This window comes from Notolepis coatsorum, assembly GCF_963971535.1.
Source record: "Notolepis coatsorum genome assembly, chromosome: 4".
In the NCBI taxonomy this organism is placed as follows: domain Eukaryota; kingdom Metazoa; phylum Chordata; class Actinopteri; order Aulopiformes; family Paralepididae; genus Notolepis; species Notolepis coatsorum.
The window spans coordinates 122943176-122957351 of record NC_140168.1 but is presented as its reverse complement, the minus strand read 5'-3'; the positions used below and the strand labels follow the sequence as shown (position 1 = coordinate 122957351).

Here is a 14176-nt window from a genome sequence, read left to right as displayed (position 1 = left end):
GGCCTCGTCTGGTGTTTCAAAACAGACTCGCTCCATTATAAACACACACCCCTGACCACGGATCAGGGAAGGTCCAAGACTCTACCGACCACTCGGCGGAGTGTGTACCGAACACTCGCCAGCCAATACGACCCAATGGGGTGTATCCTACCTTACACCACTCGGGCGAAGATGCTGGTGCGAGAACTGTGGGACAAGGAGCAGGGCTGGGACGACCCCATACCCGAGCACCTGGCTTCCACCTGGAGAGAATGGGAAGGAGAACTCGACTCACTCCAAGAGGTGACTATCCAACGGAGTTACTTCCCCCCTACAGTGCGGCTGGAGACGTGTCAGATAGACCTGCACGTCTTCAGTGACGCCTCCGAAGTGGCGTACGGATCGGTGGCTTACCTGAGAGCCCGAGAAGAGGGAGGAGAAGTACACGTAGCCTTCGTCCTGGCCCGCTCGAGGATAGCTCCCCGCAAGCAGCAGTCGATCCCGCGACTAGAGCTCTGCGCAGCTCTGGTAGGCGCGCAACTCGCCACGATGATACAAAGTGAACTCACCATAACGGTGCGTGAGACCATCCTGTGGTCAGACTCTATGACTGTGCTCACCTGGATCCAGTCCGACTCCTGTCGGTACAAGGTTTTCGTCGGAGTCCGAGTCACCGAGATCCAAGACCTGGTAGGAGCAGCATGTTGGAGATACGTTGACACCAAGCAGAACCCAGTGGATGTCATCACACGGGGGATGTCCTTAGACGACCTCACACGTCCTAACCCTTACAGTGACGGTGGTCCTGAGTTCCTCAAACTCCCGGAGGAGAAGTGGCCTACCCCCACACCACGGGAGGCGAGTCAAGATGAGTCAGAGATCAAGAAGTCTATGTTCTACGGGCTGACGCACGCCCCGGCTCCAACGGACCCAAACCTAGTCGACTGCTTAACTCTTGAGAGTGCTCAGAAAAGGACATTCTTATGGCACCACCCTGAGACTCCCCCCACCACAGACCTCGACGCATCGAACTACAAAGAAGCCGAACTCCTTCTGCTAAGGAGAGCCCAAAGAGACTCATTCCCAGAAGAACTAGACTGCCTGACAGGGGAAAAGCCAGTCCCCTCAGACAGTCGACTCCTCACCTTGGCCCCAGAGCTCGCCGCCCAGCATCTCATCAGGGTGGGCGGTCGATTGAGACGGGCCCCGGACGTGACTGACGATGCTAAGCATCCCATCGTCCTCAACAGCTGACACAAGATAACCGAGCTGATCATCCAGAAGTACGACGAGGTGGTGCACCACGCGGGGGCCGAGAGAGTCTTCGCTGAGATCCGACGACGCTTCTGGATACTCCAAGGGAGAGAAGCTGTACGTCGCTTCCAACGGACTTGCTCAACCTGTCGCAAGTGGAGAGCACAGCCTAGTATCCCGATGATGGCCGACCGGCCTCCCTGCCGCCTCCGACTCGGCGAGCGGGCCTTCCACTCCACGGGCGTGGACTGCTTCGGCCCATTCAACGTCAAGAAAGGAAGAGGGACAGAGAAGAGGTGGGGCATTGTGTACAAGTGCATGACCACCCGAGCTGTTCATATTGAAATCCTCCAGACCATGAGTACGGATTCATTCCTCATGTCCTTCCGGAGATTCCAAGCCCGGAGAGGAACCCCATCAGTGTTGTTGTCCGACCAAGGGACAAACTTCAGAGGAGGAGACACAGAACTGAGAGAGAGCTTCCTGGCTATGGGTGAAGAACTCAAGACCCGCCTCGCTCCCGCTCAGATCACATTCCAGTTCAACCCCCCGAACGCCCCTCATTTCGGGGGAACCTGGGAGAGAGAGGTCCGTTCCATAAAGACTGCTATGTCAAGTCAAGTCAAGTCAAGTCAAGTCAGTTTTATTTGTATAGCACGTTTACAAATGACTAACAGCCAAACCAAAGTGCTTCACAACATGATAAAAAACACATACAATGCAATAAAATACACTAGAAAAGAGGTAGAGTACAGTACAGTGCAAAGTGCAAAGTGCAAAGTGCAATAAAAGTGCAAAGTGCAATATGTACACCGTACTTGGGGCCCAGACCGTGGTTGAGGAAGTCCTGATGACAGTCCTCACGGAGATCGAGGGCGTCTTGAACTCTAAGCCCCTCGGTTACGTCTCAAGTGACGTAGCAGACGTCGACCCCGTCACCCCAAACTACCTCTTGATGGTGCGGCTGGACCCTGCCCTTCCGCAGGTGGTGTACAGACAAGATGAGATGAACGGCCGGAGAATGTGGAGACACAGCCAAGTATTGGCCGACCAGTTTTGGGCCCGCTTCCTCCTACACTATCTACCATCCCTTCAAGCCCGTCAGAAGTGGGTAAAAGACAGGGACAACCTGAAGGTGGACACAGTCGTCATGATAATAGACCAGTCACTACCCCGAGCTACGTGGCCGGCCGGCCGTGTGAGCAGAGTGATTACTGGTTCCGATGGGAAGGTCAGAGCGGCAGAAGTCATCGTCCAAGGGCGGACTTACACCCGACCTGTGGCTAAGTTGATAGAGCTGCCGGAGATCCCTGACTCCCCTGACGACGACCATGACCCACTGACTTTGTAGATTGTTCCAACTCCTCATAACAAAGTATGGAGAAGTTGACTGGACACTAATATTAATCTGTGCCCCTTTATTTACTAATTAGGTGCGGACTAATTAGGAGGCGGCTGTTCTGAAGGGCCAGATTAACACTGAGAATCTACGTTTTATTATTTTATATAACTTGTATATTATTTATATATATAAGCTATATCCCTTTAAGCCTCCGTTTGAATCATAGCATTATTCGCTTTCCTCATTGGACAACGCCCTTGACACTGGCGGCGCCAACAGTCGCGCCCCCCAGACAAGTTCAAAGACGAGTTCGGACAAGTTGAGACATGCCCTTGGCCAGCGCATTGATTCCGGACAAGAGATTCGGTTGCGCCCTAGAAAGCACTCTAAGTATATATATTGTGGAAGGCGCAAGCAGCAGCAGTTCATCTAGTAGCAGAGTGAAGTGTGAACCTAATGTAGTGTGCAGTTCGACCTAACCTAATGTGAAGTGAAGCGTGAACCTAGTAACTAGTGTGAACCTTAGCAAGTGTGTGTGGACTTAACAAAAATTAGTATCAGAACACGAGGTGAACCTAACAGCAGAACTATTGGACATGTGAGCAGTGGAACCTACCCGCGGTGTATCGTTACGGATAACTAGTAGCTCCTTAGATACGACCTTGATATTGTAGAACCATTGTTGGTGGATTATAGTGAATTGTGTAAACGTAGTACCGTGGAGAAGAGCATTGTTAATACCATTGTCGTTTGGATTTAACTACCCTGAAGATCTGCATCGGGCTAGCTTCGAGGACGAAGCTAGCTAGCTATCATCACTGCCGTCGGGCATTGGATTAAGAGCTATTACCCTGCTATCGAGCACTTGGATTACAAGGACCGGATCCGTATGAGACCCCCTTTCTCCAGTGACCAGCCGGAGTATCCGTCTATTCTTCAATCCTCTGGAGCTTACCACTCTGTGGGGGAAATCACCAGTCTCCAGCTATACCCTCGTTTGCCCCCTATATCGCCATCTCACGCCATGCAGCGTTCCGGTCGAGTATTATTAACCTAGGAATTATTCATTCCCACTGACTTTGATACTCTGACATTCTAATATCATTCGCCATAAAAGAGCGGCCAAATAATTCTCAGTTGTATATTTGACATTGATAATAAAATACTGTAAACGTTATCTCTTTGTCACTGTGCCGTCTATTGAGTGTCTGCCATATTTAACTGTACTGTCTGGCAAGTAATAATAATATGTAGTAGTGGTTTAATCTATCACAATCTTTAATACAGTCAGGGTTTTGTAACCCCTCAGTTACAATAGTACTTGGGTTCCTTTCTTCAAAATAATTAGAAACACCTCCCCCTTGTGGCGGGGTTATCTCCTCTGCCAATTTAGGCCCCACATTCACAAAGAACCTGTTGAATCCTTCTGCCACCTCATTTTTATTACTTACTGACTTTCCCTCATCTATAAATTAATCTGGAAAGCCAGAACTAGTTGCTTTATTTCTTATAATTGAGTTTAATATATTCCATGTTCCCTTTATGTTATTTTAATTTTTTTCTAATACATTATTATAGTACTCTCTTACATTTTCTAACAATATCAGTTAGTTTATTTTTGTATAGTTTATACTTAATTTCGTTCTCTTTATTTCTAGCTTTATAAATTATCTATATAAGGTGTTCTTTTTTTGCAAGCATTCAACAGACCTCTCGTAATCCAGGGTTTGTCAGATTTGTTTGCATTTGTTCTACTTTGCTGCATTGGACAGCTTCTGTCATATAGCAGCAGGAACATATTCAGAAAATAATCATGAGCAGAATCCACATCTATTAATTCATATACATTTCTCCAATCCTGTGATAATAGTTCTTTTCTGAACCTATTTAAAGTGTCCTCCGTTCTTAATCTCCTTTGCATGTTTACTTTACTATCAACCACTTTAACATCACAATGATAGACTACAAACACCGGTAAATGGTCACTAATGTCGTTTATTAATAGTCCACTCTCTATATTATCTATTAAATTATTAGTAAGTATATTATCTATTAATGTTGCTGAGTGACATGTGATTCTACTCGGTTTTGTAATAATAGGATATAGACTCCTACTATACATTGCATCCTTAAATTCTTCTATCAATGATAGTTTGTTAGGATTTAAAAAATCTATATTATAATCACCACAGATAAAAGTAACCTTCTGGTCAGAGTTTGTAGTCATACCTTCCATCGTTTCTCTGAATCTTTCTATGCTAGAGCTGGGAGCTCTGTAAATGCAACTGACAATGATGTTCTTCCTTTTTCCCATGTCAATTTCAATAGCAATACATTCACATAAATCGTCAATTACCATCGTCATACTTTCAACTATCTTGAACTTTAACCTTCTGTCTACATATAGTCCTACTCCCCCTCCCTTTTTATTTACTCTATTCATGTAGTTAAAATTATATCCCTCCAACTCAAAATCCACCCCTTTCTCCATGTTGATCCAGGTTTCCGATATTGCAATTATGCTGAATGGTTTGGTGAACTGTTCAATATAATCTTTAATCTTATTAAAATTAGCATATAAACTCCTGCTATTGAAATGTATGATCGATATGTTGTGTTCAAGTTGGAATTTTTCCTTGAACTGGTCATCGGTGTAGTAGCAGCAATTACTAGTCACATTATTAAAGAAATTCCTCTCTGGGTCAATGTCTCTGTTTAGATCATGCATTTTAACTGTTCAAGGTTTAAGCACACAGAATGTGTAACAGAATCACACCCATCCATACTAGTTAGTAGACAACGTTGTCCTAATAAATCAAATGAGTCATATAAATATTCAATCGCAGCAGGGTCCTCAACAGGGATCGCACCATTGTGCAGGGCTGGGGGAAAACAGAATCTCGGGTTCCACAGCAAATGTTCAATTGCATCTATTGACCAAGTCCAAGTTTCCCAATTTTCATTTTCCCAGTGGCTGCTCGTAAATAGGCCTAGTTCATTATTCTCCCCTGTCAAAGACAGACATACTTGGCAACTCAATTCCACGGTCAACCAGTCCGGAATGTTCTTCATAGTCCCGCATAAAATAATGTTAGCAAGCATGATGGACATTGTTAACATCATATGTATGGAATAATTGACTCTCAATGGATGCATAATTTTCATTTGTAGATGAGAAAATGTAGGTCTCACCATTGTTTGTTGATAGGCTGTCACTGTTACTTGTCCAGCTCCTCGATGCTTCTGATGACTAGAACCGTTGCTTGCTCTGGGGTTCCGTTTAATTTGATGAATATTTTGCAGTTGGATGTCCACGTTGAGTCGATCTTCTTCTCGTATCTGAGTTTTCTGGCTTTGGGGGCGATATCTCCGTTCCTCTTTGTCAGGTGTTCGTTCAAGTACACATTTGTTCCTTTTAGCTCTTTTCCTTGTTTTAGTAGTGCCGTTTTGAATTTTCTGTTCGTGAACCTTAAGATCACAGCTGGTTTGTCCGTTTTAACTCTTCGGGGAAGAAGATGGCATGCCTCCAGGTTGTTGGTGTCCAGATTGATCCCACGAGTCTGGAAATAATCAGCCACCTGTCGCTCCACTGAATTGGAGTCCTGGTCGGTAGTCGTCTCCTCCTCACCTCCATTTCCTTGTAGTGCGCGGGAGTAAGACCCGGTTTAACATCCAAACCTGATATAATAATGTCATTTATCCTCGAGTATTGTTCGAGGTCACAAACCCGGTTTTCCAGCACCTCAATTTTCTTGTCCTTCTCTATATTCTGGGCTTTGAGGGCTCTCACCTCCTCCATTAATCCCATGATGGTTTTCAACTGTTTACTGACAGCGGTCATCTCTGCTGTTAGGAATTCGAGCGCCTTCCTCATCTCCTCAATCTCGGAGGCGAATTCCTTTTTTGGTGGCATTTCGTCGTTCTGTATTTGTACCTTGGCACTTAATGAAACTTTGAGAATTGTTAGCCGTTTCAATTAAATCCTTTAGGTAAATATAACTTTCCCGTGTCGGGAGCTCTCTTTCCACGCTGCAACTTGGATGACGTCACCGGAACCTGATGCTAGGGTTGAGTTTCAAGTTACTTTAAAACACTCACAAAACAGTAGCATTTTAAAGGGTATAATAGTTTATTTATTTAGTTAACCTTTATTTAACCAGGCTGGTTCTTATTTTCAATAATAATAATAATAATAATAATAATAATCTGTATTTTTTAAATGTTGATGATGAATACATAGCATTTTGGAATAACCTTGTTGTATGTAAATGTATCCTGCTTTTTCTAATGTGGCCCACAAACTTATACAGCAACTGTATATTGCACACATACACACCCACACGCACACAACAACACCACCCCCCCAGTGAGGATGTCCCAAACATGATGTGCTGCCATGGCAACGTGAAGGAAATGACTCCCGTGGGTGGGTATTTCAAAACAACAACATCACCTCGATTGGCCCGAGTCAGTGTGTGTACTTTTTCCATCGTTAATGTATAATTTCCATCGCTAATGATGGCCTCTTCCTGTTATCCACCATGCTATTACCACGGAATGACTTTAACTTGTGTGTGTTTTAGTTGCATTACCTTACCGTACCTCCTGCCTAAAATGCTATTACTCAATACATCTGACCCAGGTGTGTGTATCTGTGTGTGTGTGTGTGTGTGTGTGTGTGCGTGTGTATCTGTGTGTGTGTGTGTGTGTGTGTGTGTGTGTGTGTGTGCGTGCGTGTGTGTGTGCCATAGACTCACCAACAGGGTCTACGTGGTCCAGGTGGTCGACAAAGTCCCTCTTCCCTAAATAGACTGTGAGCTGGAGAGAGGGAGAGGAGGTTTAGAACACACACACACACACACACACACACACACACACACACACACACACACACACACACACACACACACACACACACATGCACACACACACACACACACACGGACATGGGAGAACCATACATTGTATATGGAACACACACATTTATAAAAACAATCATATCCTCGCACAAACAAACACGTAATGTACACACACACACACACACACACACACACACACACACACACACACATACACACATGTACGAGGGAGAACCATATTGTATGTGGATCACAAAGTTATAAAAACGATCATATCCTTGCACAAACAAACACACAAACACACACACAGTTGTGCACAACAGAGATAGAACCATATAAGGTACACAACACACAGTTATAACAACAAAAACAATATAAAAACAAAAATCATATGCTCTCACACGTTGCTTGTCTTAAAAAAAATTAAAAATAAGTACAGTACAGTACACAATGCGCGCACACACACACACACACACACACACACACACACACACACACACATAAACAAGAGAGAACAAGAAGTACAACAAGTACAAGAATAAATACACACCCTTCTCACACTGAAGTGGAACTCACTACCACTCACACACACACACACACACACACACACACACACACACACACACACACACACACACACACACACACACACACACTGACCCCTAGTCTCTCCACTCCCTTCCTGTAGACTACCCTTCCTGGAGGAGTGACGTCACAGAACACATCATCTACATCAACACATCCCTCCATCCCAGAGAGAGAGAGAGAGAGAGAGAGAGAGAGAGAGAGAGAGAGAGAGAGAGAGAGAGAGAGAGAGAGAGAGAGAGAGAGAGAGAGAGAGAGAGAAGGAGAGAGGGGGCAGAGAGGGAGAGCGGGAGAAAGAGAGAAAGTGAGAGGGTGAGAGGCAGGGGGAGAGGGAGAAAGAGAGAAAGTGAGAGGGTGAGAGGCAGGGGGAGAGGGAGAGAAAGTGAGAGGGGGAGATGGAGGGGGAGAGGGAGAAGGAGAGAGTGGGAGAGAGAGAGGGGAGAAGGAGAAGGAGAGAGGGAGGGGAGAGAGAGGGAGAGAGGGAAAGGATGAAAGAAAAAGAAAGAGCAATCAAAATGGAGAGATACAGAGAAAGAAAGAAAGAAAGAAAGAAAGAAAGAAAGAAAGAAAGAAAGAAAGAAAGAAAGAAAGAAAGAAATAAAGAAAGAAAGAAAGAAAGAAAGAAAGGGGATAGAGAGAGGAAGGATGGAAAAAAAGTGAAAAAACAAGATATTGGAAAAATGATGGTAAACAGAGAAAAATACAATTATAAACTAAAAACTAAATGCAGCAAAACTCAACAGAACAATGTTAAGAAGAGAGAGGTTGAGTAAAAAAAACAAAAAAAAAATTAAACGAAGAGATTAAAAGATAAGATCAACAGCAACGGGACAGAAACACAATTCAACTCAATTGTGAAAAAGATTTAGGAGAGAAGGGTGGATTTAGTGACGGAGAGAGAGAGAGAGAGAGAGAGAGAGAGAGAGAGAGAGAGAGAGAGAGAGAGAGACAGAACGGAGGGATTCTTTGGGGGAATGGTAAAAAGATCCACTGGGAGAACGTGATAACACACCTCCCTCTTGGTGCACACACACACACACACACGCACACGCACACGCACACACAGTGCATACCTTGCAGTTGGGGCTAGACTTCTTGAAGACTCTGGAGGGAGAGAGAGAGAGAGAAAGAGAGAGAGGATTTAGTGAGGTACCTCCAGAACGCTTTATTATTCAGCAACAGTGAGTAATTGAAAACAGATCGTTTGCAACACTATCTCTCTCTCTCTGTGGATAATAAGGATTACAGTCATAACATGAGTTAACAGTGGAGCAGAGCCACTATAAATAACCCCCTGATATCACTCTATTATGAAGACCTTAACACTATGACGACCGGCGCGGCCCGGCGATTTAGGCCTCAGAGGACAGCAGATAGTAAACAAACCGATGTACTTTCTAAGAGCTTTATATATCATTTATAGTATTGCTATCTGTCCATTCTCATTGTCACTTGAGTGCATAAAGCGTGCCTTCGTCTCGTCTTTTTTCCCGGGAGCTAGATAATAGGCTAAACGTTGGCGCCGTTATATCAAACGCCATTTCTGCTGTATATATACGAATGAAATAAAACAAACTGCGTAGCATCCGGGCTATTACAGAGCATCTATGGATGAAATGGGGGCGGCGGGGAACGCCGATTACTATTATTGATTACCAATACAGTGTGCGTTCAATATAGCATTTTCATTGACCGATCACGTTACGTTATAAAACAATGTCCAATCCAGCTGTAATTTGGGGTAATATTATCCTACCGTCAGGCCATGTGATCGCCGGCAGCATTTCCTCACCAGTCATCGGATTCTGGTAGATCGATATGCACATTGGCTAATCATAAATCCCATTATTCCACGCTGAAAAAAACGCTCGCCAAACTGATCCAAGATGGAGGATGTTCGGCTGGGATCAAGGAACTATGATCCGCCCACAGAACTGTAGTTTGCATTTTTTTTTAGAAAATCACATAATGATACTGCAGTGGAGCGATGGCGCCCCTAAGCGGGTGTGGCCGGTAATGCATGTTTCGAAAATCAAATATGTGAAAAGATGCTGGTAGTGGATCGGGTACCTAAGAAGCGTTATAAATATGGAATAAAACACGTCACGTATATACTCGTGGCTCTGGTCCACAACGCTCTTTTTCGAAACACGTATATACTCGTTCTCGGACGGCATAGTGTTAAGGTGGACCGTCTGATATCACTGTATGAAGACCTTAAGGTGGACCGTCTGATATCACTGTATGAAGACCTTAAGGTGGACCGTCTGATATCACTGTATGAAGACCTTAAGGTGGACCGTCTGATATCACTGTATGAAGACCTTAAGGTGGACCGTCTGATATCACTGTATAAAGACCTTAAGGTGGACCGTCTGATATCACTGTATGAAGACCTTAAGGTGGACCGTCTGATATCACTGTATAAAGACCTTAAGGTGGACCGTCTGATATCACTGTATGACGACCTTAAGGTGGACCGTCTGATATCACTGTATGAAGACCTTAAGGTGGACCGTCTGATATCACTCTATAAAGACCTTAAGGTGGACGTCTGATATCACTGTATGAAGACCTTAAGGTGGACCGTCTGATATCACTCTATGAAGACCTTAAGGTGGACCGTCTGATATCACTCTATGAAGACCTTAAAGGAAAACTCCAACATTTTGGGAAATTAGCTTATTTAACATCTTCCCTGGAGTTAGACAAGAAGATACATACCTTTTTTGTCTCTCTGCATGCACATTAGGCTTAGGGAACGCCCGCACCGTTAGCGTAGCTTAGCTTCATCACTGGAAGTGGGTCAGACTTTTACCCTGAAGTTCCCTACAGTCCCCTACAGTCACGAAATACACTCCAAATACAACTCCAAAACGTTCCTGTAAACATGTTGTGACCTGTGTATTTACCACGTGGAGAAATAAAAGATTATTGAATTAGACATTTACGTTTTCTAAGCAAATATACTCTGAATTTTTTTTTGCCTAACCACTCCTCTCTGGACGCAGTGATTTCACGCAACGCAGTGCTACTTTCTAATGTGACGCCAGTGTTTGTTTACATTTTCATTTCATTCAAAGGATCCGAACCGATTGAAGTTTATGGATACCATGACTGTGGTAAGTTTTAAGGGGCTAGCGTTACACAATAAATGAGTTATAATAATACCACGAGTGTGGATTCACTCGCCCAAACCCTGTAGCCGTGCATCGCAGTCAGGAAAGGGGCTAACTAGGTCGATAGTCCAGCAACGTTATGTCCTATTCATCAATCTCACAATATTCGCTAACGTTAGACAGATGGAATACAGCCTTCCATCTAAAAACATAAATGAAAACTTACCACAGTCATGGTATCCATAAACTTCAATCGGTTCGGATCCTTTGAATGAAATGAAAATGTAAACAAACACTGGCGTCACGTTAGAAAGTAGCACTGCGTTGCGTGAAATCACTGAGCCCAGAGAGGAGTGGTTAGGCAAAAAATTGTTCCGAGTATATTTGCTTAGAAAACGTAAATGTTGAATTCAATTATTTTTTATTTCTCCACATGGTAAATACACAGGTCACAACATGTTTACAGGAACGTTTTGGAGTTGTATTTGGAGTGTATTTCGTGACTGTAGGGGACTGTAGGGAACTTCAGGGTAAAGTCTGACCCACTTCCAGTGATGAAGCTAAGCTACGCTAACGGTGCGGGCGTTCCCTAAGCCTAATGTGCATGCAGAGAGACAAAAAAGGTATGTATCTTCTTGTCTAACTCCAGGGAAGATGTTAAATAAGCTAATTTCCCAAAATGTTGGAGTTTTCCTTTAAGGTGGCCCGTCTGATATCACTCTATGAAGACCTTAAGGTGGACCGTCTGATATCACTGTATGAAGACCTTAAGGTGGACCGTCTGATATCACTGTATGAAGACCTTAAGGTGGACCGTCTGATATCACTGTATGAAGACCTTAAGGTGGACCGTCTGATATCACTGTATGAAGACCTTAAGGTGGACCATCTGATATCACTGTATGAAGACCTTAAGGTGGACCGTCTGATATCACTGTATGAAGACCTTAAGGTGGACGTCTGATATCACTGTATAAAGATCTTAAAGGAACAGGCCAACATTTGGGGAAATTAGCTTATCTTCTTCTCCAGAGAAGTTTCCTCTCTCCAGTTTCCTCTCTGTGCGTTCAGTAGAAAGCTATCTGGCTGCACGTTAGCCTAGCTTAGCACAATGAATGGAAGCGGACATGGCCGGTTAGCCTAGGGCATTGTCCAACTAACACCTCTCCCGAAGGCTAACCGGCCATGTCCGCTTCCATTCATTGTACGGCAGATTTGCTCCAATCTTGCGAGTGACCTGTCCCCTTTTGAGACTACGTTTTAAGTGGCTTTGTAAATAAATGAAGCATCATTCAATTGACTGTTTTGAAACTGTATTTTATGCTCAGGTCTCTAAGCTTTAACTTGATGATAAATGGGTAAATTATTTGTTTGGTTATGGTCAGAGGCAGGGCCGCCTCAGGGGGTGTGCGAGCAGTGCGGTCGCACAGGGCCTCGCACAAAAAAAAAAAAAAAAAAAATTATTTATTATTATTATTATTTATTTTTTTGCGAGGCCCCCCTTCCCGCGAGGCCCTTTTTCATCACAGACCTAAAATCTAGTTTAGCTTATAATGCTTATATATTTCACATTAGACACGTTTGTAGAATGTGTCTGACTTGTTCCTGGCTCTGCGGCTCTGCAGATACACTATTGGAGCTCTGGGGCTCTGCAGCAGACATACTATTGGTTTCAACGAAGGGAGGGGTTATATGTGTACAGTCGGCCGGCGTGCGTCAGCTGCGTCTGACTATTTCGCGCGTGCAGCATTGGAGGTTATGCCAGCCAAGACGAAGAGGACAGTCGTTCGGCAGATGGACTGAAGATGAAAGTTGTTGCATGTTAGAAAGTTCAGTCAGGCTAGCCATGTCGGCTTAGCTAAAGGCAGGGACAGCTAGTTAGCTTTAGCTACATTATAATATCGAGTGCTAACGTGTGGTTCAGTCGGGATAGCCATGTCGGCTAGTAGCTTAGCTAAAGGCTAACTAGCGTTAGCTAACCTAGAGAGAGCGCGTGCAGCATTGTTATGCCAAGATGAAGAGGACGGTCGTTCGGCAGATGAACTTCGTCAACTCCACGCGGTTGTCTCCATCCTCTTGGACGTTTTGTGAGTTTTTAATGCACTCTATTCTATTCCCGCCGTGGAGATATCTCTCTCTCTCTCTCGGGCCGGCTAGCTATCGTGGCTAATGTTATGTTGGCTAACGTTATGTGGAGCCAGCGGGCCGGCTAGCTATCGTAGCTGACGTTCTGTTGGACCAGCGGGCCGGCTAGCTATCGTAGCTAACCTTATGTTGAGCTAGCGGGCCGGCTAGCTATCGTAGCTAATGTTATGTTGAGCTAGCGGGCCGGCTAACTATCGTAGCCAACGTTATGTTGAGCTAGCGGGCCGGCTAGCTGTCGTAGACGTTATGTTGAGCCAAGCGGGCCGGCTAGCTATCGTAGCTAACGTTATATTGAGCCAATCGGGCCGGCTAGCTGTCATAGCTAACGTTATATTGAGCCAAGCGGGCCGGCTAGCTGTCGTAGCTAACATTATATTGAGCCAAGCGGGCCGGCTAGCTGTCGTAGCTAACGTTCTTTCGAGCTAGCGTCAGTACCGGGCCACTCTATTTGCAGTTAGCCTATTTAGCTGATGTCGGCCATTGGCTCCTTGCTACTTTGTTTTCTCTGGTATAGACCCTCTTCTCTTTGGATTTAAGTGTTGATCTTTGTCTTTTTGGATCTATGTATATTCATGTTGCCTTTGTGAAGTTATCTTTTCCTTCTGTTTTGTTCTTATATTAAAAGTTGAATATCCTTTAGGGGCTCATCTTAGCTGTCTTGCTTATCTCCCTCTCTCTCTCTCTCTCTCTCTGTCTGAACCACAGACCCATCTCTCTCTCTCTCTCTCTCTCTCTCTCTCTCTCTCTCTCTCTCTCTCTCTCTCTGTCTGGACCACAGACTCATCTCTCTCTCTCTGGACCACAGACTCTCTCTGTCTGGATCATCACAGACTCTCTCTCTCTCTCTCTCTCTCTCTCTCTCTCTCTCTCTCTCTCTCTCTCTCTCTCTCTCT

General features: G+C 44.6%; 1 protein-coding gene across 1 annotated transcript in view; it reads right to left on the bottom strand.

Annotated features, from left to right (window-relative positions):
- The window catches only part of arrb2b (arrestin, beta 2b), a 259148-nt gene that overhangs the window by 68208 nt on the left and 176764 nt on the right, over positions 1-14176 (bottom strand). Inside the window, exons 2-3 of the mRNA XM_084312624.1 lie at positions 9093-9123; positions 7333-7393 (exon numbers count right to left, since the gene is read on the bottom strand). Of these exons, the coding sequence (XP_084168750.1) occupies positions 7333-7393; positions 9093-9123 (92 nt within the window). The remainder of the gene's footprint in view (positions 1-7332; positions 7394-9092; positions 9124-14176) is intronic.